General features: G+C 40.7%; 1 protein-coding gene across 2 annotated transcripts in view; it reads right to left on the reverse strand.

The window, feature by feature from the left end:
* Nucleotides 1–3651: 3651 nt before the first annotated feature.
* Nucleotides 3652–24751, reverse strand: part of wdpcp (WD repeat containing planar cell polarity effector) — a 67664-nt gene continuing 46564 nt past the window's right edge. For both annotated transcript variants that reach the window (XM_061690917.1, XM_061690916.1), the window contains 7 exons: nucleotides 24028–24216; nucleotides 23402–23525; nucleotides 21817–21880; nucleotides 12356–12488; nucleotides 9047–9146; nucleotides 5649–5680; nucleotides 3652–4854 (listed from right to left, as the gene is read on the reverse strand). In XM_061690917.1, the coding sequence (XP_061546901.1) occupies nucleotides 5665–5680; nucleotides 9047–9146; nucleotides 12356–12488; nucleotides 21817–21880; nucleotides 23402–23525; nucleotides 24028–24216 (626 nt within the window). In that variant the 3' untranslated portion in view covers nucleotides 3652–4854; nucleotides 5649–5664. The remainder of the gene's footprint in view (nucleotides 4855–5648; nucleotides 5681–9046; nucleotides 9147–12355; nucleotides 12489–21816; nucleotides 21881–23401; nucleotides 23526–24027; nucleotides 24217–24751) is intronic.

Raw genomic sequence — 24751 nt, forward strand, 5'->3', positions numbered from 1 at the left:
TAATGTGGAATGTTAATTATTCCTACACATTTTCTCTTCTTTTTCACTTTAATTAAAACTATTACTTTTCATTTGATTCCAAATATTTCTATTTAGCAAATTTATATTTAATACAAATATAATTGCATTGTATTTTTATTTAAATTGTTTTCAACATTTTACCATACATTTAATTTACTATTATTTTATTTCATATTATTTAAAATCATGATATAATAATAAAAAACATCTTACAAAAAATAATAATGAACATTTTTGGTATTAAGTGACCAGTTTAACTGGATCATAGCAAGAGCTGTTTCGAATAAAATGTTGCCACCATGATGACTTCATTTATTATAAATCATAACATGTTTGAGAAAAAAAAAAGCATAAATAGAAAATCTGTGTTAGGGAAACACCAACACTGCTTACACTACACACACATAGATCTATTTATACTAGACACGCTTGCCCTTTTATTTATTTGGTCAAAACATTAGTGAAAGTTTTCCATCCTATATGAAGTATTGGGAAGAAGTCACGTCGACGCAATAAAACAGGAAATGGTACGACACAAATTAGTATTTCAAAATAAAACTTGGTTGGTGAATGTCGTTTTGGTGGCGCTCTGGATAAGTATGCCGATACAGGAAGTTATTTTCCCACTTTGATGCTCTCAATGGAAGTGCCCCCCACCCAAAGGAATCATAATAGTACCACCCGTCTGGTCAAGAACCAGGAAGTAGCCTGATAAGCGCTGGGCCTTGGGGGAGGTCTGTGCTCCGCTAAGTGACTGCTGAGTAATTAGATATGGTCTCTCACAACACATCTAATGGTGGCCGCAGGCTTTTTCACCGTGCTGTAAATGCACAAACACTAAAACAGAACGTAGGGGATGGAAATCGCGGCGAATCGTATCATTATCGCCGAGCATGTAACGATACCAAAACTGAAAGATCAGCTATTTTTAATAATTTATTAGTCTGATGAAAAAGTGACGTGTCCAGCTAAAGATTTTAAAACTGATTCAGTGAATTACATACAAATAAGATAGGACAGTACTGATAGCCGATTTTGCTGTATCAATACGGTAGTGTACATGAGCCAATACATCGTGATATCGATAGAAGACGGATAAGCCACGCTACTTAATAATATCAACAGAAATTAATTCTGATTCATTCAAAGCAACCGATGAAAAATGGAAAAATTATTCCGCTAATCGTGGACCGGTGCATTTGTCTGCACGAGTGACGCGAGACCCAATTGACCAGGGAGTACAGTTCACAGTGGTGGCTGTTCAACAAACATTGCAGAAATTATATTATTTCATATAAAAATTAATTAATCGGAATTCTTTCATTGTTAAATAAAACCACTAGACATTTCCCTACGAGAGGAAGTGTTTACCTTCACTTCCTTCTTGACCTCCGTCCGTGCAGTGCCCGCTGGTCCCGGTTTGCGGGCGTGTCCGACCTGCCGTGACCACCGAGGCCCCGCTGCATGTTGAGAATTGTCGGGATAATCATCTCTCGGGACGTCATCGCGACTTGTTCCCACCCTCGGGGACGGTGCGCTTAGGTGAGTCTCGTTGGCCTCGGGGCGTCGGCAGGATTTTCCTGTTGGCGGAGGAGATCGTCTCCGGACGGCTGTCTCACGTGTGGGCCATGTTTCCTTTTTCACTTGGAGACACAAAAGGTCAGTGATGTTCAAAAATGTAGAAACTGACACAAAATGGACATTCGCAGTCACTTAGAAAAATTGCACTTCTAAAACCTCGCATAATCATTTGTTTTAGTGCCAAGATAGAAAAACAAACATAACTACATGTTCAATGAGTGAAAAGAGGAACCAAATGACCACTAATTAAAAAGAACACGGGTTTATTCTCCTTTACAGCTGTTGGGTGTATTTTAAGAACCCATAAGCACATTTGTTTCCCCCAAATCATCATTAGTCTTTTAACTAAACACAACCAACGATGAGCTCAAAACATTTATTTGACAGTGATGAACATCCACATTTAACCGTAAAAATTAAAAAACTAAAATATTCTACACACAAAAAATTTGAAAAGTACAACAAATAACTATATGCATTAGGTCTAATGGGGTAAAAAAGAAAGAAAAACACAAAATGTTGGGACATAAAAATAAGGGGGAAAAAAAGAAAACAAAAATACACAAGAAATAAGGAAAAAAAAAAGGAAAAAAAACAAAACAAAACAAAAAAGCCTAGAATAGCCTAAAAGCATAAAGGCATTTCTATTACTGTCACAAAATAATTTATTGTCGTTTTTCTTTCGTAAAAAATGACTTGGGCAATTATGCTATTAGGCTAACGATATGTTGCGCCATAAATTAAATGAGAAAGTACTTTTCCATTTGTGACCTTTCGTGAAAGTGCTGACAATTGACCAGGAGCACGTCGCTAGCTTCGTTAGCTTAGCTGGCTAAGGCTAACAATAGCATAGCATTACGTTACAGAACTTACCTTGGAGCAGACAAAGTTGGATATTCACGTATTCAAATGACTTTTTCCAAAGACTGCATTAACGCGAACCCAAGCACGTCACCAGTCGGTAATTACCTTTTAAAAGAGCAAACTATAGATCAAACATAGCAAAAACAGATCCAAAGCGTCCCAAAATCGCACGCTTCATGCGTGAAATGACCTAATGAAGTACATAATGACACGGAGCTCACGCAGACGACGAAGCGGCCCTGAGGGCGGCGGGTCCATCATTAGCACTGATAAATCCCAGGATGCGGCAAAGTGCTGCAGGCTGCCTTCATTAGGAAACATTAACAAGGCCACCAGTGTGATAATAGCCCTGATAGACCATGTCAGACATCTTAGCTGTTGGCCATAAGCGTCATTACCATTGCAATGGATTCATTTTTTGTTAACGCAGGTGACGTCACAATAAGCAGTGTGTTGCATTCAATCTGAACACAAATCCAGTGTCCTCCTCCCCCTCATGCACGATTTGTAAATTCACCTGTTAGGTTATTTTTTGTTTTTGTTTTGTTTTCCTTCGCGTGTTAGCATTAGGCTAGCAGACTTTCGTTAAAACAACGTTAAAGTGGTTTGGTCGAATACACGATGGGTAATTCTCTTTGTTTTGTTTAGTTTTACAGTAAGCTTTAACTTGACCGCTTTTTAAATTATTTTTTTTTTTTATAAAAGATTTGTTAACTAGCTGCTACTTGGGAAGTCCACTACCGCCATAGCGAGCGCTCAACTAACAATTTTTTTTTTTTTTACTCGCAACGCAAGACAACAACAACAAAAATCGGAAACAAACTCAGTCGGCTCACTCGTAAATTGGACTTTCAAAAAAAATATTTGCTCCCTTTGACTGCCAATCAACTGGGGCGGAGACTTTTTTTTGGGGGGTGTCAAAAGGTCTGCTGCGTGTGGCCTCCGCAGAGAGGAGCCGAGACTGTTAAGCAATTTTTGCAGCTGTCAGGTCAAACAATCAGGACACGACGCCATTTGAAGGCAGCGTGACAGGCCAAACACGGCGTGCTGGATGCGTACATAAGAGAAGCATTAGTATCAGTCACCAAAATGGAATCCTTTCATGCGGCGGATTGACTCGGCGGAAAACGTACCTCGATCCCCCTCCTACCCCCCCACCCATTTTTTTTTTTTTTTTTGCCACAAAACAAACAAACAAACAACAAAAAAGAAAAGCATCCTCGCTGATCTTCTGTCCATTTCCAACCACGGCTCCTTGTATATCATTTTTGGAGGGGGGTGTAAATCCTCTTAGAATGCAAAGTAAATAGATTAGGATACAGTGAGGGATTAGGCGCTGTCAGATTAGGCAGGCGAGCGCGCCGCGTCGACAGCTCTGACACCGGCATGGCGGATGCTCAGGAAAGGTGCCACGCTTTAACGTCGCCGCTCGGCTCCTGTTCATGAATAAAACTGCCGGCCTTAATCTCATACACGCGCGCACACACACACACCTTGAGGAACATTCAATATCAGCCATGGAAATATGTTACATTTCATAATTAATGGAACATTTTCAAGATGTTTTCTTCAAAGGACACATATTATGGAAAATTGGCTTGTTAACATCTTGTATAAAATAAATACACTATTCACAAAAAAAGTGAATAGGGCTTTCGGGTGAAATTTCAGGGTGACCCTAAAACACACGATAACCTTTTCAGGTGAACTTAATTTGACCTTTGAACTTTTGAGTGTCCAAATGTTCACTGTTTCAGTACTTTCTGCACAACTTGCTCTTCTCGAACAAGGTGTTTGAAAATTTCCAAGCACGTCTACATCTATGCCTTTCTGTGACTCTTCCAGTATCTCCGTTGAATATCCCGCTTGAAACCTTACAATGGCGTAACGCTGTTGATTATTGATAACCTCTGTATTCTGGCCTGTTTTACTGCCGCTTCTCCTAACTTTTTTGGCAAGTAGTGTAGTTGCGTGTCTTGGAGTGCCTGGCCACCCATCAGTTGTGAAATGAAACAACCAAGTGCAGTTTCATCTATCTGCTTATTTCTTCAAATCGGTTTGTTGAGTGAGCCCTTCTGCGCCACTTTGGCAAAACAGTGGGCCTCATTAACAGAATAAGCACAGCAAGACAGCAAGGACCCGAAAGGAACAGCTGGATGAGCTTGGTGTGGAAGAACACGATTGGGATGAAAAGTTGAAGATTTCACAGCGAGACACTGGAGCAACAGCTGGTGCTGATGCTGCGCCATCAGTGTGGCTTGCAAGAACCACTCTGAAGTCCACCTTTTTCGATAACAATGATCGGTGAATGATCGGCAGCTAAGTGGGCGTGTCACTGAGGTCAAACGGTTCCGAGGTGAAAGACTTCCACTCCACAGCAGCAGTTACCTGCAAGTTAATGAATATAATTTTAAAAGAAAAAAGAAAATCATTTGGAAATTTGATATGTATAAAAAACTAATACATACAGAAAATGCAATAATACAAGTTAATGTAATTTATTTTTAAAAATACTGATTGAAATGAGTTGCAATAAAGTCAATTAAAATCGAAATAATAAATAAAATTAGTTCGATAATAAAAAACGAATACATTAGTCAATGTTAACATTAAAAATTCACAAATTAAAGTTACTTTAAAAAATAAAAATGAATTTCATGATAACATTGATCAAATCAATTGTTAATTGTTTTATTAAATGAAAACAAATCAAGTTACTGGTAATTAAAAATGAAAGTAACAAACTCACACTGATAGCATGTTGGTTTTAATTAATGGCATTATTACATAACAATTATTATAAACAGCGGACTCCCACTATTCCAAGAGATAGGGAAAGAAAATATGTGAATGATGCTTCCTTATAATTGCAACGGGAATAAAATAAATACATAAATAAACGCAAATAAGCAGCAGATCGGGTAAAAAAAAACCAAAAAAAAAAAACACAAATAAGTAGGACTTTCTGCTGATAACGAGGGATAGCTTACTCTCAAAAATGCGCAAATAGGATAATCCGCGATTGCCCGACTGCGAATATGCACTCTAATATGTACTCTACTCTACTGTACAATATATAATTTTATTTGTATTAATTAATTTATACATTTTACACAGAAATCACACAAAAAAAGAAAGAATACTTCAGTAAAAACAATAAAAAATAAAACCAAATAACTCACATTGAGGCGACCTTGTTCATCTTCCTTTCTTCCTGCAGAAGAAGAAAGAGAACATTTACACTTTATAATCACAAATTGATATGCACCTACACGCACATACATTGTGTCTCGTCTGTTAATTGAACATGTCGCGCGGGCTGGTGTTTAACTTGTTGTCACTCACGGTGAGCTCTCTGGCTGCAAGCGTTGTACGTTAATAAGCTTGTGATTGACATTAACACCCTTATGCAGCTATTTAAAACAATGTGACGCAAATCGCCTCCATTAGCCTACAGTCTGGATTATCAAACGGCAGCGTGACAATTCCCCATCAGTCCGGGAATTGGAATCATTTGATATGTTGAAGTGGGACGGAAAAAAAAGCCTGCAACGTCGTGAAGCGAGGTAAAACCGCTAATGTCTTCAAAGCAATCCCTTTACTTTGAAGTCAGAATCATTCATAGTTTAATCGATAATATAAGCACTGAATTTGAAATTCTATATAGCTGTTTGATAGATTCCTTAACCGAGCAGTGGCTACTTGGTTCATTAAACCAAAGTACTAGCGATCAAGTTTCCTCTTCAGCGAATTGCGCGTTGTCGCTCATCTCGCTCACCAATACGTAAATGGAGGAGGTGTGGTCAAAGTGAAGGACAGTCACAAGAGGGAATGCAGATACTCGGTTCATTAAAACAAAAGTCGTGGTGATCGTATTTCCTCTTCAGCATATTATGGGTCATCGCTTGCCTCTCGCAAGCCTAAGTGAATCGAGGAAGTGCGGTCGAAAGTGGAAAGAAGCATTTTGAAGAACACTTGCAGCGATCACAAATGGAGACACTCGTTTAAAAACAACAACAAATGTTTCACATTTACTGTTTACGTTAGATTTTACGTTTTTGCGTAGGACTATTATTGTAATGTACACGTCAGGTGATCAGATGACAACATTCCACAAGGAATGCGGCTCGACAGGTTAACTCGCTGCTCCCGTTTATTCTTATTTATATTCCTGCGACTCTTTCACCTGCAAAGGTTAAGCTGCAGCCCGAGATAAGGCGTGTGCGCGAGACACAACACACAAATAGCAGTGCGTGACAGGCAGACACACACGCACGCATGCGTACACAAACACAATCTGGTATCGGTGTTCTGGCGGCGGGGTTTGTCCCTGACTGGATTGTCTGTCAGCGCTGAACAACAAAAAAAATAATCAAAGTTCCTAAAGTCAAGTGAGAAAGAGGACGAAATGGGACCGGGACTTTGAAAGGAAGAGACGAACTAAAGAGCTGCTCGAAAACTGCAGTCGTTTTGTTTACACCGAAACTTGACCTTGCGGCCATCGTGAGCGACGTCATGCGCGCCCTCAAACTGGTCAGCGAAGACTTCGGTCATGCTACTCTCGTCGCACGAAATGTAGACTGTGCAACAAGACGGTATACAACTCTGGAGCTCCTGTTTGCCAAATGCTAATGTGAAGGGAGCTCTTCTTGCATACTTTAATGAGAAAATAATATTTAATGATCTCTCAAGTATGATCTAATGGTCTATGGTACACTGACTGTGGTCCGTGGACAATGACCTATTGACTACGGTCCGCAGAATATGGTCTGTGGACTACGATCTGTGGAATATAGTTTACGGACTACGTTCTACGATCTGTGGCAGATTGACCTACGGTTGATTGACTGTGGTTAAATCGTCCAAGAACTACGCACGATGGACTGTGGATTATGGCCGACGGGCACTGGTTCTAATTGGAGATTAAAGTGAGAAACACACTTTACGTTGACATCACTAACAAAAAAAAAAAAGATGGAGGGCGGCAGCCATCAAAGAAATGTTGGGTCACATCCCAGATTCCCGCTCATTCTCACTCCACGAGGATCTGGATTTCTGGATTTGGGAGCGTTTGAGGTGGGAGCGCGGGAAAGGCTGACGAGCCTCCGGACCGCCATTGTGCTCGCCGCACATGGAGCCAAAACGCTCCGAAAGCTAAGCTGTCGCCTGCTTCGTATGAGAAACAAAGAAACTGAGAGCACATTACAATGGCGGAATGCTACAAGAGGAGGGGGTTGATTGAACAATTTTTTTTGTTTTTTTTTAAAGGCAAAGACTTTCTTTTTTTTTTTTTAGCATTGCTCTCTTCGGGATGTGATTTTCTTGGCCTCAGTCAGCAGGCGAAGACTTGGGGCTGCGTGTTGCTAACATGCTTCCTTTATAGCGAGAGAGAGAGAGAAAAAAAAAAAAAACAGCTTAGCACCGAGCAGCTCTGCCAGTCTGGACTCAAATTGGCCGATAGGAAGGGATTTTGGACGGGCTTAGAGGAAGGCCGGCCGGACGGAGTCATCAGTCAAAGAGCCGCGAAAAGCCTCGGGAGCACATAAAGAACATAAATCCCATATAAACACTCCAGCAGGATAGTTGTCCCAATTTCACAATAGAGCCACGGATGCTTATATTTGTGTGTTTAGTCACACTCTTCATTCACACGGCGTTGCATGAAACCATCACTGGGGTTTCGTCAGGCGTTCCAAATGGTGGCGTTTTGAAAGCACTTTGGGTGTGCAAGTGCCAGAACCCAAATGGCTTTGACATTTCAAACGTCACCAGAGAGACGGCGACGTTTGCTTTCATGTGCATCATAATGCACACAATGATGAAGCGCAAAATGTAACAGACAAAAACAGCAGCCGCCCGCGAGGAGGCTCCTTGTCAACAAAAGGGGAGAAATTATGGCGTGCAATGCAACATAAAAACAGACAGACATTTGACATCTTCACTATAATACAATGTAGGGCGATCGAGGTGGATGGCTTTCATATGGTCTATGGACTATGAAATATGGATGATGTAATCAAATGGACAATAGCTATGGCCTACCAACAACGGTCAATGGAGTGCGCTCAAGAAGAAGAAGAATCACCTTTATTGCACACAAAATTTGTTCTCTGCATTTGACGTTTTTGGACTAAGCTCTAAGGCCTCTGGTTTATGGTCTACGGACTATGGTCTATGGTCAACACACTACGATCTATGGACTATGGTCCACGGCCTCCAGATTATAGTGCATTGGCTCGGATCTATTGATTAACATCTGTGGAATATGATATATGGGCTAATGGTCTATGGTCAGTGGTCTACGAACTATGCCCAAGAGTCCTTGATAAATGTTCTTGGACTAAGATCTAAGTACTATGGCTTATAGTCTCCACATTTCGGTTTATGGAGTACACACCACAGTTTATGGACTGTGGCCAATGTACAGCGCCAGAGGTCGTGGACTCCATGCAACACCGATGTGAAGCGGTTCTCATTAGAAATGGAATGTACAGTGTTCCCAATGCATTAGCATGTATGGAAATAAAAGTTATTGTAAACTGACTTTGTATATGAGACGATGGACAGACATGTAACTCACAGTGTTAGTTTGGGAGTATTTGATTTTGATGATCCTGTTGTTTTTTGGCTCTTGTCCGTCAGGCTGTAAGCGCCCACACCGTTCCGTTCTCTTACAGCATCTAAAAACATTCAAAAGTTACAATACAGTATACATGTACAGTGCAGGGGAAAAGGTATATGGCCCGTTTCTGATTGCTCATTTTAGAAATGATTTTGAACGTTGATTTCTAACATGCACTTCAAAAAAAAAAAAAAAAAGAAGAAACATTTACAATACAATGGCACCTTGGTTTTCATGATTGATCTGTTCCAAATTGCATGAATTGCATGACAACTAAAGCAATATTTTGCAAAGGAAATAATGCAAATTCAATTATTTCAATACATATAGAAAAACAAAAAGTCACATGATTCAAGAAAGGGGGCAATTACTTTTTCACACAGGGCAACATAGGTTTGGACCCCCCCACCCACTTAATAAATAAAATCATCATTGACATATTGCATTTTGTCTTGATTTGTGCTGTCTTTGTGGGATATTAAAATAGGTTTGATGGTCTGAAACATTTTTGTGATAAATATGCAAAAAAAAAAAAAGAAGTCAGGGCTTTTTCACAGCGTAGTATACTTGCCATTTTACTACTCACAAACAAACATGCAAACACACACACGTTCTAACGTTCCTCCTCATCCGTGTTGCAGACCGTTAACATCACACGTTGTCTTCACAAAAAAAGCTCGACAACCATTGACATTAAATGACAGCAATTAGCATGACGTGTACTTGTATACACCATTGAAATGTCATCATTTTTCATGATCGTGTTTGTTTTCCGGATGGCAGTGCAGGTTCAGCTTTTTTTTTTAAATTATTATTATTATTTTATTTTTTTAAAGATTTCACGGCGTGACAACAGCACGGCTTCGTAGTCCTTGTCAAACCAGCGACGGAGGTTGTGCAAAAGAGCAAGTGGGAACGCGAAACTAACAGCTGTTCTTTGGGGGACACGCTGGAGCTAACGAGCTTTTCGACGGCGTAGACGTGGATATCTAGATAAAGCTCTTCTTGTCCTGACGCCAGCGCAAATGCCCCGGGGGCCGCGCGGCAACTTCTTACGCAGGAGCGGCGTCAAAGCCACTTGGCTGGCGCTCTTGGCAAAAAAAAAAAAAAAAGAAGAGAGACCTAGAAGAAAAAGTGATAGCGTGAAAGAGAGAACGCTTCGCTTCCCACTTCTGGTGATGCTCACAATGGCGTATCTGTGCCCATCGCTACTTGTCAGCCAGCAGCCTTCTGAAAGGACCGTCGCTAAGCTGCGCTGCGATTCTTCCATTGTGCGTTTTGAGTGCGCGACTTACAAAAAGGACGAGCGTGAATGCGAGAAGACGTGCGCAAAAAAAAAATATAAAAAAAAAAACATCCGTCGGCTCCAACACGCAAACTCGGTGTGCCGCAAAGTTGTTCAAAGCATTAAAAGCAGACATGAGTTTCAGATGGAAAAGCTGATTTGTTCCTGAAAGTCAAATGAATTCATCGGTGGAGGTAAAATCTGATTATTGTCAGAAATTCGATGAAAAATGAAGCATAAAATAATCATAGAGCCTTCATTTCCTTCACAGGATTGATAGTTTATCGAATTGGACTGCGATATATGGACTATGTTCTACGGTCTGTGAACTGGGTCTCTTGGCCAAATGGTCCAATGTACTGTGGTTTATGGAATATGGTCAGTGGACTATGGTTTATGGTCTAATGGTGTATGGACTATGGTCTATGGGCTATTGTAGAAAGACTGTGGTGCATGGACTACGTACTTTGGTCGATGGTCTACATTGAATAGACGACTGGACTACTGAGGATCTACGATCTGTGTACTATGATTTAGTCTGTGGATGACGGCAAGTCCTCTAGCAACACATTCCACAAACATGAGTAGACTGACAAGGTTCCAGTGGATTTAAAAGCAGCTATTTAAACCCAAATAAAGCTTTTTTGAAGAACGCTCAAATTTGATTTGTGTGGTGTAGCGTTATTCTATTGTGTTGTTACGTAGTCCTGTGGTGTGCGTATACCTGTATACTGTGAAAATCGCTAAAAACAATTGGATTATTATTAAAGAATCCCTGAGCACATAGTGTTGAATATATTTAATATGGCGCGCGTTTGTTGAGTTTAGTATGCCTTGAAAAGCTGCGTGTTTGCCTTCAACGCCAAGAGTGTGTTCTGTTAAAGGTCACCTACTATTTGCTGAGGAGAAGATCAGGATGTTGTCTCAGAGGGAACGCAGTAGCTAATCACAATAAACACACTAAGCAGACTCGTAACCAGCGCTAACTGTAATACTGCGTGCATCGTGCGGTAGTTCACATCACACAACACACACCCACTACTTACTCACAAGAGGCATTCCGGCCTCCATTTTGTGCCTGGAGCAGCTGCATGGTGTGGACTAGGAACATTTGAGCAATGCAACACAGAGACCACCTACCATGGAGAGTAGGCCACACTCCAAGACCACAGTCTAGAAACCATATCTTATTGGCCATTGAATAATAGTGCATAGTCCATACTCCATAGAATGTTGTCCATCGGTAATAGAGATCCTAGTACATACCATAGACCATTGTCAATGGACCTAAGGCCCCAGACCATAGAGAATATAGACCATAATACATAGACTGTAGTCCATGAACTGCTGTCCGTGGTCCACAGGTCACCCACCATACACTGTTAATCCAAAGAATGTTCCCCCATCCACTCCCCATTGTCTTTAATGTGGACATTTCCCACTACATTGGGCCAACTTTTCTTGCTTCCTCCTCGCTGCCTTGTGCAGTGCAGCGTTGTGTGTCCGAGGCTAGGCTGAGCTGCGGGTGATGCCGACAAATCACCGAGGAGACAATTAAGAGGCTTACGAGGACGACCACGAGGGCGCGTGTTGCGCATCTCGTTAGGGACCGGTTTTCATTGGCCGAGCAGCACCCGGCCGTAGGCGCACGACCTTACGCCGCCGAGTTAAACACCCCGAGACGACGCACTCGTCTTCTTCTGAAGGACTCATCGGATACGTTCATCGCGTGTGTTGTGTTACTAAGACGACATAGAAATGCTGTTTATTGTATTTGAGGCATTATTAAGACCACTGAACAGTATTTAAGGTATAAGTGCCATTTTTGATGCTCAATTATTTGACCAATAAAAGCAGGTTTCATTTTGTAATTGTCCAACATGAGAGCAACAGCTTGTGGACGTAATTGTCATCTTTAAATGTCTGAGGGGCCTTTGAAGTTGTGTGACTTACTTTAAAATGTAAAAAAAAAAAAAACTCACCTTCAACGTCTTTCCGGTTAATCACGGCGGTTATTTCCTGCCCGTCGCGCGACTCCGCCACTTGGTGGGCCTTCCTCTTGGCCACCTCCGCCAGCACCAGCTCGCCCTTATCGCCGGCCACGTAATGGAGGTCCTTTGAAGGTACAACGCGTTAATCTAAAATGAATCTGGGCCACGCTGACAATACTTCTCTTTTTGGGGAGGAGGCACGGCAAAGAGGGTGAAAGGAGGAGGAAACAGATGAAATGGAAAAATGAGATGTTTGAAGGCCAACATCAGAAGCCTGGATGAAATGTCGCTTTTCCTGACGAAAACTTTGAAATCAGCCGTCTTTGAGCCCAAAACAGCCGTGAAGTGCTAAACCAAGCCAGCGGGAGGCTGATTATTTTCAGTGACCATATATTTGCCTTAGAGGACCTCAAGATGCGCCTCAAAATAAGACAAGTAGACATTGTTACATTTATTTCTCAGGAATAATGCTCCTTTACAGCGGGGTATCTGCAAGTTTAATGAATCCAAATTTAAGACATTCAAGACCATTTTAGGGTCACTTCTATCCCTTTTAATGAGAAAAAAATAGTACTCAATAAAACATTCAGTATTGACAATGAAGAAAGAAAGCAGGAATGTAACAAATTTAACGAATTTAACAGTTTTGGACACATTTTTTTGCTTCAATTAAATGGACATCGTGCTCCTCCTTCTGCTATGCCCACCTTGTAGCAGTATAATACAGACATACAGAAATTCATGGAGATGGAGGATACGCCACAACGCAGCAGTAATTCATAGTAAGTAAGTAAGTTATTTTTCACAGAGGATAAAGTATATCCAGTACGGTCAAAACTAGTACAATACATTTGCATGGTACGGCTCAGTTGTATGTAACTTCAAAGTACAATACATTCGCGTTTAATCTTTTAGAAGTGTTTGTTGTATAATTTTTATGAAACATTTATATAGGTAAAGTTTTTTTTTCTGTATTTAAGCACAGTATTAATGTTAATGTGGCTTACAATATTATTAATTATACTTTTGGGAGAGAAAAAACAAAAACCTGCCTCGTTTTCAGAGAGCCAAGTATTTTTTTAAGGTGTACTTGGTATAAAAGGTTTGAGAACCACTGGCCAAAGTGGAATGAATTAAGCCATGATGGAACTTTCCAACAAAAAGGAAAAGACAATCGAAACCCCACCAAAGTGACTTGGTGTGAGTGTGAATCACATCCGGGCCCCCACAGAGGGGCTCCCGGGCCGGGTGCGGGGCCCTGGGGCCCATCAAAGGCTGCGGCATGTTGAGGAGAGCCTTTCCGCATCAGCGACATCACACGACCACACCGCGGCGACTCGACTCGGGGCTCGCCGCGGATAACCCTCAGCTGGCTCAAGGCGGCGTCCAGCTGGGCCTGCACTCTGCCCTAATGCCCCCATATTGGAGGGCCGGCTTTTGTACCCCCACAGGGGTGAGAAGACGAGGTGGAGGAGGAGGAGGAGGAGGAGGAGGAGAGCTGCTGCTTTCCACAAGAGATGAGGCGCAAAGGGGAACGTAGGCCGGAAAGGGCAAGAGGGGGGTGAGTGGACGGCAATGAGAGAAAATGGAAGCGTATGAATGGGAACAGATTGGGTAATTATGGTGCGGCGTCTCCCCTCTGTGGCGGCCAGTTAGGGAGGAAATGTGAAAATGGACGACAACAAAATGGCCTCAAAAGAAGCTCAAGGAGGCGGCGGAGAGCATGAGGACGCCGCCCCTCAATTAGACGTGAACCAGCATGAATAATTGATAATAGGAAGTTATTCAGTTGACGATATTATCACAGTACGATGAACCTCCGTTTATCGCAATCATTTCAAAATGTATTCCACCTTTGAAGGTGACCTATAGCCTGGACAAATGAACTGAAAAAACAAAGTCAAATCTTTTGGGGGGAAAAAATAAAATGCATACAATAACCGGGTTGCATAAAAATGCACACCCTCAAACTAATACTTTGTTGCAGCACCTTTGGATTTCAGTTTTTTTTTTTGCGGGGGGGGGGGGGTAGCTGTCTCTCAATGTGTGATTTCAAGCGCGTTTTTGTTTGTCTTTGTAAGAGAAGGCTTCCATCTTGCCACCCTAACTCATAGCAAGACGATGGTAGATTGTTGTCACGTGTACTAAACAGACAGTACTTGCCGGAAATTCCTGCAAGTCCGTCAATGTTGCTGTCAGCCTCCCTCACCGTTTTTTCTTCTCGTCGTTTTCTCAATTTTGGAGTGACACCCAGTTCTAGGTAACGTCACCGTTGTGCCATAGTTTGTGCCTCACTTGATGTTGACTGTCTTCACTGCGTTCCATAGTGTAGTTAATGCTTTTCCTTACGGGTACCTTTGAACAATGATATCCCTCTCATGCTGTGGAATTTATTGGGTTTAATCAGAGGCACTTTAAATGGTGGCTGGTAGGTGACTCCAATTTAACATGAGTTTGAACATGATTGGCTTATTTTAAACACAGCTACATCCTCAGTTATAGGTCACCTTAACAACAGGGGTGTGTAGACCTTTTATGTCTACTGTGATAAAAAAAATAAAATAAAAAAAAACATGTTTATTAATAGTTTTGGTCAGGATATCGTAATGTATCATCAAAATACTGCATTGATACATCAGCACCAAACATCAATATTTTCACAATATTGTGATGAAAATCTGCAACCTGTATCTCACTCACGTTCTGTCAACATGCATGTCGAAACATGAACATGTTTTATTGGTAGTCTTAGGTAGGATATCGCTGTATCGTCTTGATACAGTATCGATAGATCATCACCAAATATTGATATTTTTGCTGTCTGATGAAGTAGGTGAAAACACCTTGTATTACCTTATATTAGTAGTCTTGGGCAGCGTGTTGAGATCACAATGTATAAACACGATACAATATCAATACACTAGCATCACATATTGATACTTTTGCAAAATCTGATCCAAATAAATTAAATAAATAAAGTCTCCCTGATGTAGTGTTAACACTGCATAATTAAACTTAAATGTCATTATCCCAATGGCGTAATTGCCCAAGTCATTTGTAACGTAACGTAACGTTACAATATCAATAAAATGTTTAAAAAAATGGTGCTTTTTAAAAATTGTGTTTTTTCTTCTTCATGTCTCTATCTAGGCCATGGCAACGGTTGAATCGTGAAAACTGGACTTGTTTGTTGAATTTGTTGTGTTTTTTTTCATTGTTTTCCAAAAACGTTACAAAATGACTGGCAATTATTTTGCTCTCTGATTAAGTATGTGAATCTTTAATCTCCCTTACGTACAAAATCTTGTTTTATTAGCATTTTTAGATGGGAAATCATAGCAAAGTGTGTGTGTGTGTGTGTTTGTGCTCCCGTGCATGTGCACAGCGAGGAAGCGATATTGCATGACATACCCAACAGGACAATATGAACATTTGAACGCGGGGCGCTTCATTCCAGCTTACCCTTCATAAAGCCGTCTGGATGGTGCAGAGAGCGAGCGAGCGAAAGGGAAGAAAACAATGAACAAACGTGAACTGAGGAAAAAGAGGGGGAGAGAGAGAGAGAGCGAGGAGAGAAGCGCATCAAGGCGACTAAGCGGGGATAACAGTAATACTGCGCATAAAACCATCAGATATTACACCTCTTATTTCCCGCCGTTCAAACGCAACACTAATCTTATTTATACAAGAGCTTTAGGGGTTGCGCCGCGCCAGCTAACAGCGGCGCTGATAAAGAGGCCCGTGTTTTAGCGGGCCCATTTTTTTTCAGCGAAGGGAGGGGTGACGGGAGGTTGGAGCCTAAGAGCCCAATATTGACTGATATTTGGGTGACGTCCAAATAAATGACGGATTAGTTTAACTGGCGGACATTAACGGGCCGTGCGTCGCTGTCAAACAGGATAAAAAATGACGATTGCTCCCTTTATGGGATTTAAGCCGCACTTACGCATCGCAACGCTATCGCTTTTATTACCGCCGCCGAGGAGGTCATGTTGGTATGTCATGATCTGGATGAACAGAAACAGGTGGGTAGTTTTTTTTCGGACACTTAGTTTCTCTGTGAATCTTGAAGACTAAATTCACACGAGTGCAGGAGGCGCATTGGTTTGTACGGCCTTGGTGCAAGTCTGCACTCTCGAGTGCCATTCGGGTTTTTATTGCCCCAATTTTCAAAAACCGCATGCCATTCTAATTTAGTTGTACATTCTGGAATTTTCCGCAAGGCTAAAAATGATTTGATATTTTAATGAAAGAAAAATAAAATTCGTTTCATTGTTTTGCAAATTGTTACCCATGTTCATATCCTTAGTAAGAAATGGAAAATGAAGGTTGCAAAAAAATACAAATCAAACCAAATAGAAAAATCGATAATTTGCTATTTTTAAAAATTATAATAAATTGTTGAATATTTTTGTAAAAATGTTTTTTTTCTAAAGAATCTTCAAAATACATTTTTTTTTTTTTTTAATTTGCAAATCATATACCATATTTTTCAAAAATATATTGGGGTACAAAAAAATTACAATTGTAACCAGTTTTTAAAATGCTAATTACAAAGTTTTCATTATCCTAAAAATATTTTCATTTTTGGGGCTATGAGATATGAGATCCTACCAAATTCAACACGCTAAAAATGTACAACATCACGCTTGGCTTTCTAGCCACAGGTACATATAAATGTATGAATATAGTTGAGTATTATTGTAAAACAGAATACTGTAATCAGTATCCAGTATACTGGGCGTTGCTTATGCTTGGTGCCAGGAAATGAAGCAATTTTTGGGGGTGGGGGTGTCATAATTGGCGCTGTTCTGTCATCGCCTAATTAGCCTCTTATAATGATAAAATAACCAATTAGGTCATTCGTCAAGTTTTTTTTTCTTCTCGCTGTCTTCGCAGCTCGTTAGCGCGTGATACCCGCGTGTTAATTAAATCAAAAACTGCGTGATAGCACAATCTGATGCCAGCTCATTTGCCCCACCTCGAACGCTGTGTTTCCACATGGTAAAAACGGTCTTTAGCAGTTATCCTCCGCCGCAATCTTGACACCAGGGATGGCTGGATGATGGGGAAGTATCACACGTTCTCGCCATTAAGCTCTCTGTTGTCTCTCGGATGACTAATTAGCATTCATGAAGGTCCTTAACGTCTATCTGATACAAGTGCTAGTCAAACACAAGACTAACAGGTGTGCACATGTGTGAGTGCGGACGCGCACACTCATGTCCAGGGATTAAGCCCGCGTTAATTAGTGCAAGTGATAAAATACACTTACTACACATTTCCATACTTAAGCGTTTGTTGAGAGTCCGGCGCTACTCGTCAGCTAAAGATGAAAGAGAAGTCCATAGTAAAACATTTTTTAGCATATTTAATCCCGCTAAAAACTGAACAAATTTTAAGAGTTGTGGCACTTATTTTAAAATGTGTAAATCTGTATAGTGGTTGAATGAATGTCTTAAACCCCATGATTGTGACAGTATTGGATTGTCAAGCAAGGAGCTATGCAATGCGAGTTTTGTTCTCTTACGCAAATTTGTGTGTGTGTGTGTGTGTGGGGGGGGGGGGGGTCCAAAGAGCTTGTTAACATGAGAATTTATTTGGATTTTATGCAAAAATATCAGTGTGGGGGGAAAAAATACCATAGTTGGGTTTAGCCTGCCTCACAGTCATCATGATGTTGTATCTATATTAATACATTTATATGTACCTGTGGCTAGAAAGCTAAGCGTGGAGAGTCTCTGGTGCCAAAATACACAGGTGCAATGGGGCCATCAATCACTGCCAACAGCCGTTCAAATTGTCCACACTCTCTCCTTTATTGTTGCCAGTTTCCTCTCTTTGTGGAAATCCACTGCTTCTTTGACAATTGCGGCATGTTTTTGTGGTTCAATTTAAAAAAAGAAAAGAAAAAAAAAAAAAAAAGAGTACAGTACAGTATGATATAGCATGTGGAGCCTCAAAACCCGATAAAGGGTCAGTTTTTCTGCTACAGTGTGTTAGTAGATGTGCGGTGTTCAATCGCTTGGTGTACGGTCGCGAACTGTCATTTTTTTGGGGACGGTCCGCTTCAGTCGCGTTCTATTTTTCTGTGCAGGTTTTTTTGTCTGTTGTGCTAACTTATCAAAACAAGTATTGTATATAATTGAGGGGAACAAATGAGCTGGCATCAGATTGTGCCATCATGCATTTTTTGGATTTAATTAACAAGCGGGTATCAAGCTCTAACAAGCTGGTAAGAGAGCGAGGGGAACTTGAGGAATGACCTAATTGCTTATTTTATCATGATCAAAGTCATTATCAAAAGCTAATTAAGGAGCGACAGAACAGCGGCAATTATGCCCCCCCACCCCAATATTGCAAATGACTCTGTAACCCAAAAAAAAAAAAAAAAAAAAAAAAAGGACCTGTACTAGTACCCCACCGCGGCCTCTACCCAAACACCCCCGATACACTTCTGACCCCACCTCCGCCGTCCTCCTCCCCTTCAATTTGGGCTGACATTGAAGTGTTCTACTTGAACAAAAGCGTTCTTCTTTTGGAGAGGAGCTCTATTGTTAGCGGGGTAACAATAGTGCCCGGGGGAGGCGGTGGCGGCGGGGTAGGGTGAGTATCACGCTGGGTCATCTGGGTGGAGTGTGTGTACATTTTAGCTAGCCGACCATGCGTTATTGAGTTGCGCGGGCAAGTTAGAAGTCGGAAAGAGTTGGGTGAGGATGGAGTGTTTTAACCCCCCCATCCCACCCTCCTCCCAACAGCCCAGCCCAGCAGCAGGTTAAAGCAACATAACAGCCTAATTAGAGGTGAAGGTGAAATGTCACTGTTGGCTTTTGCTGCACGCTTGATCACTGAGGCAAAAAAACAACGCTAACAATGCTCAACTTTCGAACGCCATTTCCGTCGAGGTTAACGCCGCTTCACCACGATAGAGACTCCATCACCGTGCAGCATGTTAAGAATAAAGTTTTTAAAAAGTAAGCTTATAATAGCTTCTCTTTGAACAATGGGAACTCTAGATGTACACCTACAAATCAAAACATCCCCAAAATTCAGTGTTGTTATTTCTGAACAGAAAGTGAAGAAAGCGGAGCAGGCGGTTCAAAATAACTGACTTGACCGTCTTGCGAGCGCAGACTTGCGATACGAGCGCTGTATTGTGGCAGTGAACTCAACTCACTACACAATCAGCAGCATTTTGGCAAACCGTGAGCAATTCATTCGAAAAGTCTTCAAACCCATTTAAGCACACTCCCCGCTGAGGTTTACTGTCAAACTAAACCTCGAACGAAGAGAATTACACCTTATGTATTTAAAATCACATCGCTTATGCTTCAGGCCGCTAGCTTAATGCTAATGCTAAATAACATCTATGTCGCGGTGCGATCATCCTTTAAGGCACGGACTGAAGACAAGCGGTGCCGCAACACAGATAGACAACATTATAACACTACTCATAGTCATATATTCTTTATCCTCTGCAAAGAATGAGTAATATTCGTGCCGTACTGACAAGCTGAGAGGAGTTGCTATGTTTCAATGAACAGCATTTCCGTCTGACAGTCTTATACTGCCCCGTAGCAGACCGAGGCAGGTATACCAGAAAGAGCAGCACAATGGACGATTGATGCAGTGTTCATTGAATTCAATTATGTCATCACTGTATGTTTTAATAAAGTACAATATTTCCTACGTTTCTGACTTGCTCGTATTACTTTCTATCTGTACCATCTACTACCACCCTTTCCTCTTTACTTTCGCAACACCCCCACCCACCCCCGTCACTTCGCCCTTTCAAGGTCCGCAGCCTGGGCTCCACCATTTCACCGCGACTCGGGCTGCGTATTAGTGTTTCAGAGTAAAAGGGGGGCCCCCGGCTGGATAAAAAAGAAAAAAAAAAAAAAAGGGGGTCCGTCGCATGGAGGAGCATTTCAGCGTGGAGTGGAAGAAAGAGGGCGAGCCCGGGGCCGCTGAAAAGGCGTCCGTCACACCTGCTCCCCCGACACTTGAATGGGTTACAAGTCAAATGCAAATGACGAGTAACGAGGCCACCGGCGTGAATGGAGCGCCGAACGAGAGCGAGAGAGGTCGCACAATGCCGGCGGAGCCTCTTGAACTTCATGTGAAACTCAGGTGGCGGCGCACCTTTATTGTAGGCCATTTTGGGTTTGCCGCTTCACGAGTGCGCGGCACGACAATGAGAAGGAACAGGTCCGAAAGGCGTCATTAGCTTACGTTATTGTGTCACTGATCTGGATTGGATCACTTTATGCAGGCAGCTGCTGCCATTCACAAGATTTTTTTTTTTTTTTGGGGGGGTGGTCATAATTAACGGATTTCCAGAAATAGTGGATACTCAGCTGCAGTAGGGGAAGTGTCTATTAGGTGGGAAGCCTTTAATAGTTTTGTCTTATTACAATTTGTATCAAGTGAAAGTGAAGAGTTCAAATGCAAACGCCCATAAGTGCCATTTCCTCAAATGGTATTAATTTTAATTAAAATGATTAGCTTTAACCTGGAACCGAGAAAAACAAACAAAATGTGTTTTTTAATTTTGCCAAATAAAAATTACTACAGTCCTGTTTATTGCGGGGGATATGTTCCTTCAATATGAGAAAATCCGTGCTTTCTTAAATTATTATCATTATTATTATTATTTTTTTTTAGAGTTTTACCCCTCCCACACGCTTTAAACACATTTAAACTTGTCCACACATATTGTGGTCAACAAAAGAGTGTTGTTGCCTGCTGTGGTGAGTAAAACGACCATCCTGCATACCATTGAGTCGTTCACTCATAAGGCCCCTCTTCCCGTTAAATGAGGCGATCTTTGGGGGGTGTCAGGACATTGGAGACGACGGCGATGCCTCTGTTTAGAGATGGCATTTCTTAGTTCGACATCTTTCGCACCTCTTTCAAATCAGCGGTCATGTTTTTAAGGGTTCCCAAGTGGCGACGTACAGGTACACGCCAGCGTTCTCACACTTCCCGTGCATTTTTTATTTTTTTTTTGCAAACAAAATGACCATAAAACAACTTGTCTCATAAAGCAAAATACAGTGGTACATTGGCTTACAAGTGTCCCAACTGACAAGTTTTTCAAGTTACAAAGAAGAAAAGACAGCAAGCTTAAAAAATACCACCGTTAAAGTGAGCAATTAATGTACCAAAATTTGAGGAAAATTGCAATGTTTTTTGGGGGGCTGAAATATATTAATGGCATTTCAATTCATTTAATTGGGGAAAATTTATTTGATATGCAAATAAACTTTAGTTACGAGTTTCTTCACTGAATGAATTCAATTAGAAAGACAAGTTTTTTTTTTTTTTTTTTTTTTTTGAGTAATTCATTTGACTGAAATGCACTCCACCGCTAAAATGGATTGAAAAAGGAAAGTGAAAAACTCTTGGTATTAAGCCGTTTTAACACATAAATGAAAATGACTGTGGCTCACCATGAAAAGATCTTTATCTTGCAAATCAACAGCGAGAAGGAAAGCCTTCTCCAAGCGCTCATGTCTGAAAAAAAAAAAAAAGACAATCAAATGTAAAATAGCAGTCTAAATATTTTTTTACTCACGACATTTAGAAACATTGAAAGAGCTTTCGACATATACAGAAAGCAAGCTACCAAACAGCAAAACTTGATTCCTGTAGTCAAGAGCCAAATATGGAACAAACAAAACAAGAGATGCTTGGTGGGTGTGTGTGTGTCCTCCTTCATTTGATGTCAACAGAGAGAAAAAGAATGCAGGTGAGCGATAAGAGAGGAGAAGGGAGGGATGCCAACGAGGAAGAGGAGGGAGAGATGCTTGCGGCGGCCGTGAACAACAGCGTCCATTTCAGTCAAACGTACGTCAACAGATGCCGGCATGAAAGGACGGCGCAAACAGGTGCGTGATGTTTGAAATGTACATCAGCAGAAGGACGAAACACCTTGAAACAGCTCTGAAATGGGAGTCATTTTCTTGTTTTTCGACAGACCACTTTTGGACTGCGGTACTTCACAATCCTACAGCCCCTGGTAGTCATGTTGTCACTCCAAAGATGACTTACAGTATTCTTCTACAGCAAAAAAAACAAAACCAAAGGAACACATTTGGAATTTGAAAAGAGTATGTATGTATCTTCAAATTTTTTTAAAAAAAAAATAATAATTAAAAAAAAAAAGTTGAAATTTCTACTTTGAAATTTGAAGACTATTCACAAAAAATAACCCAAAAATATTCTTTGTGTTTCGGATAAAAATATATTTTGTTAAATATCTACCTTAGAAAAAGCCTGTAAATGTGTGTTTTTTGTAATTAAAAAAATAACAGTCAAAAATCTGGCAGTACATGCCATCTCAAAAAAAGAAGACACAATTTGGCATTACAAAACGAATGCATCTGCAAACGGGTTATTTATTTAACTTATAAAATAAAATAAAAAAACAACAACAAAAGTTTGGAAAAATACACAGTTATACAACAACCCGAAAGATTCTTGGCGTTTCAGCCCACCACCCACACACACAAAACTCAACAAAATTTGGACATATAAAATCATGTATCTCTAAATGTGAGTTTGTTTTTTCACATACATTTTTACCCAACTCCTCCCCAATGCACACATATATATTTTTCTTCTTTGAGTGTGGGAATGTTTTATTAATCTCAAAATTCTGAGGTAAAAACACCTATCTCCACATTTCCCCCCCAAATAACAAAAAAAGAAAGTTTTACTTAAACGTTTAAAAACTCACAAAATTAGGAGAGGCATGCTATTTGGATCTCAAAACTGTCAGCTTTTTTTTTTTTTTTTTTTTAAAACATAAAATTTTTCAACAGATCCAAAAATCATGGATCGCCACACACACACACACTATATATATATATATATATATATATATATATATATATATATATATATATATATATATATATATATACACACACACACACACACACACACACACACACACACACACACACACACGATTTGGAAATCCATGATTTTTGTGTTCACTGTGTATTCCAAACCATGAACAAACTGCTGTACCTGAGAAGGTGGTGGAAGAAGCGCCTGGCGTATTTGTGGACTGGCTCCTTGTAGTCTGCCGTGACGTTATCGGGAAGAGGCGCAGGTGGGGCGTAAAACGTCGCCAACGCGGCTTCGAGTTGCTCTGCACGCAGAAATAATCAACAAAATATATAAACTACTCCCAAAAAGTGAAAAAAATAATAATTAATGTATGGACCACTACAATGACCACTTATGCCTTTCAGTAACTCTTCCAGTATCTCCATTGCAACCTGCTAATGATACTATAAACTCAGTCCCCACTTTCATCTGAGACAGGATATTCTCAGAGGGAAGTGGTCAATGAGTTTAGCGTGTCACAAAGCGTCATTGGCAGGTTGCAAGAAAGAGACTGGAGAAGTCACAGAAAGGCACAGAACTGGTATACAGTCGTTATCCTCTGCAAAAATGACATGCTGTATTGCATGTCACTCAGTCACTTACAGTAGTTGTGAAACTCTTCTTCATTTGTGTCTGGATGACTGTAATATATGCCCCCCAGTAGGAAAGTCGCGCACACCAGAAGGAGCCACTATGAATTAATCAACACTGTAATGTATAATGTATAAAATATGTAAAAACTCGAATTGGAGCCAGAGACCCACCCTCGGTACGGGCGTCCAGAGGCAGCCTCAGCAGGTGGTTGGCGACGGCGCTCAGGCCGTGCCAACACTGCTCGGCGGCGGCGCTCCAGTCCATGGCCTCCAGCACGCCCAGCGCCTCCTGCACCTGACCGCCGTGCAGACGCTGCTGGAGGACCTGCACCGGATCCAGCCGGAACCCGCTTACGACTCCTGACATACAGTTAGATAAGCCCACATGTTATGTCAGTTTGATATTACCAGTTCAATTGTTTAATCATGAAAAGTCATACATAAAAAAAAAAAAAAGCTAATTCAAAATAAATAAAATAAGCAAAGGAAATATATATATATATATATATATATATATATATATATATATATATATATATATATATATATATATATATATATATTTAATTTAAATTTATAAATTAAAAATAAAAAAAAAAACAAGATCAAGTTTACCTGTAACACAACAGAAGGGCTTAAGAGTGGAAATATTATTCAACAAGTTAGGGTTTGAAGCCAAGGTTAAGGTTTCAAATTGGGGTTTTGAGCCCTGGTTAGGGTTTCAAATTAGGGCCTGGGTTGGGGTTTAAAACAAAGGTTAGGATTTTAAACTGGGGTTTCAAGTCTGGGTTAGGGTTTCAAGACAGGGTTTCAGGCCTGGGTTTAAGTATTAAATAAGGTTTGGGATTTCAAATTGGGGTTTAAAGCCACAGCTTGGGTTTCAAAAAAGGGTTAA

This window comes from Phycodurus eques, chromosome 11, assembly GCF_024500275.1.
Source record: "Phycodurus eques isolate BA_2022a chromosome 11, UOR_Pequ_1.1, whole genome shotgun sequence".
NCBI classification, from domain to species: domain Eukaryota; kingdom Metazoa; phylum Chordata; class Actinopteri; order Syngnathiformes; family Syngnathidae; genus Phycodurus; species Phycodurus eques.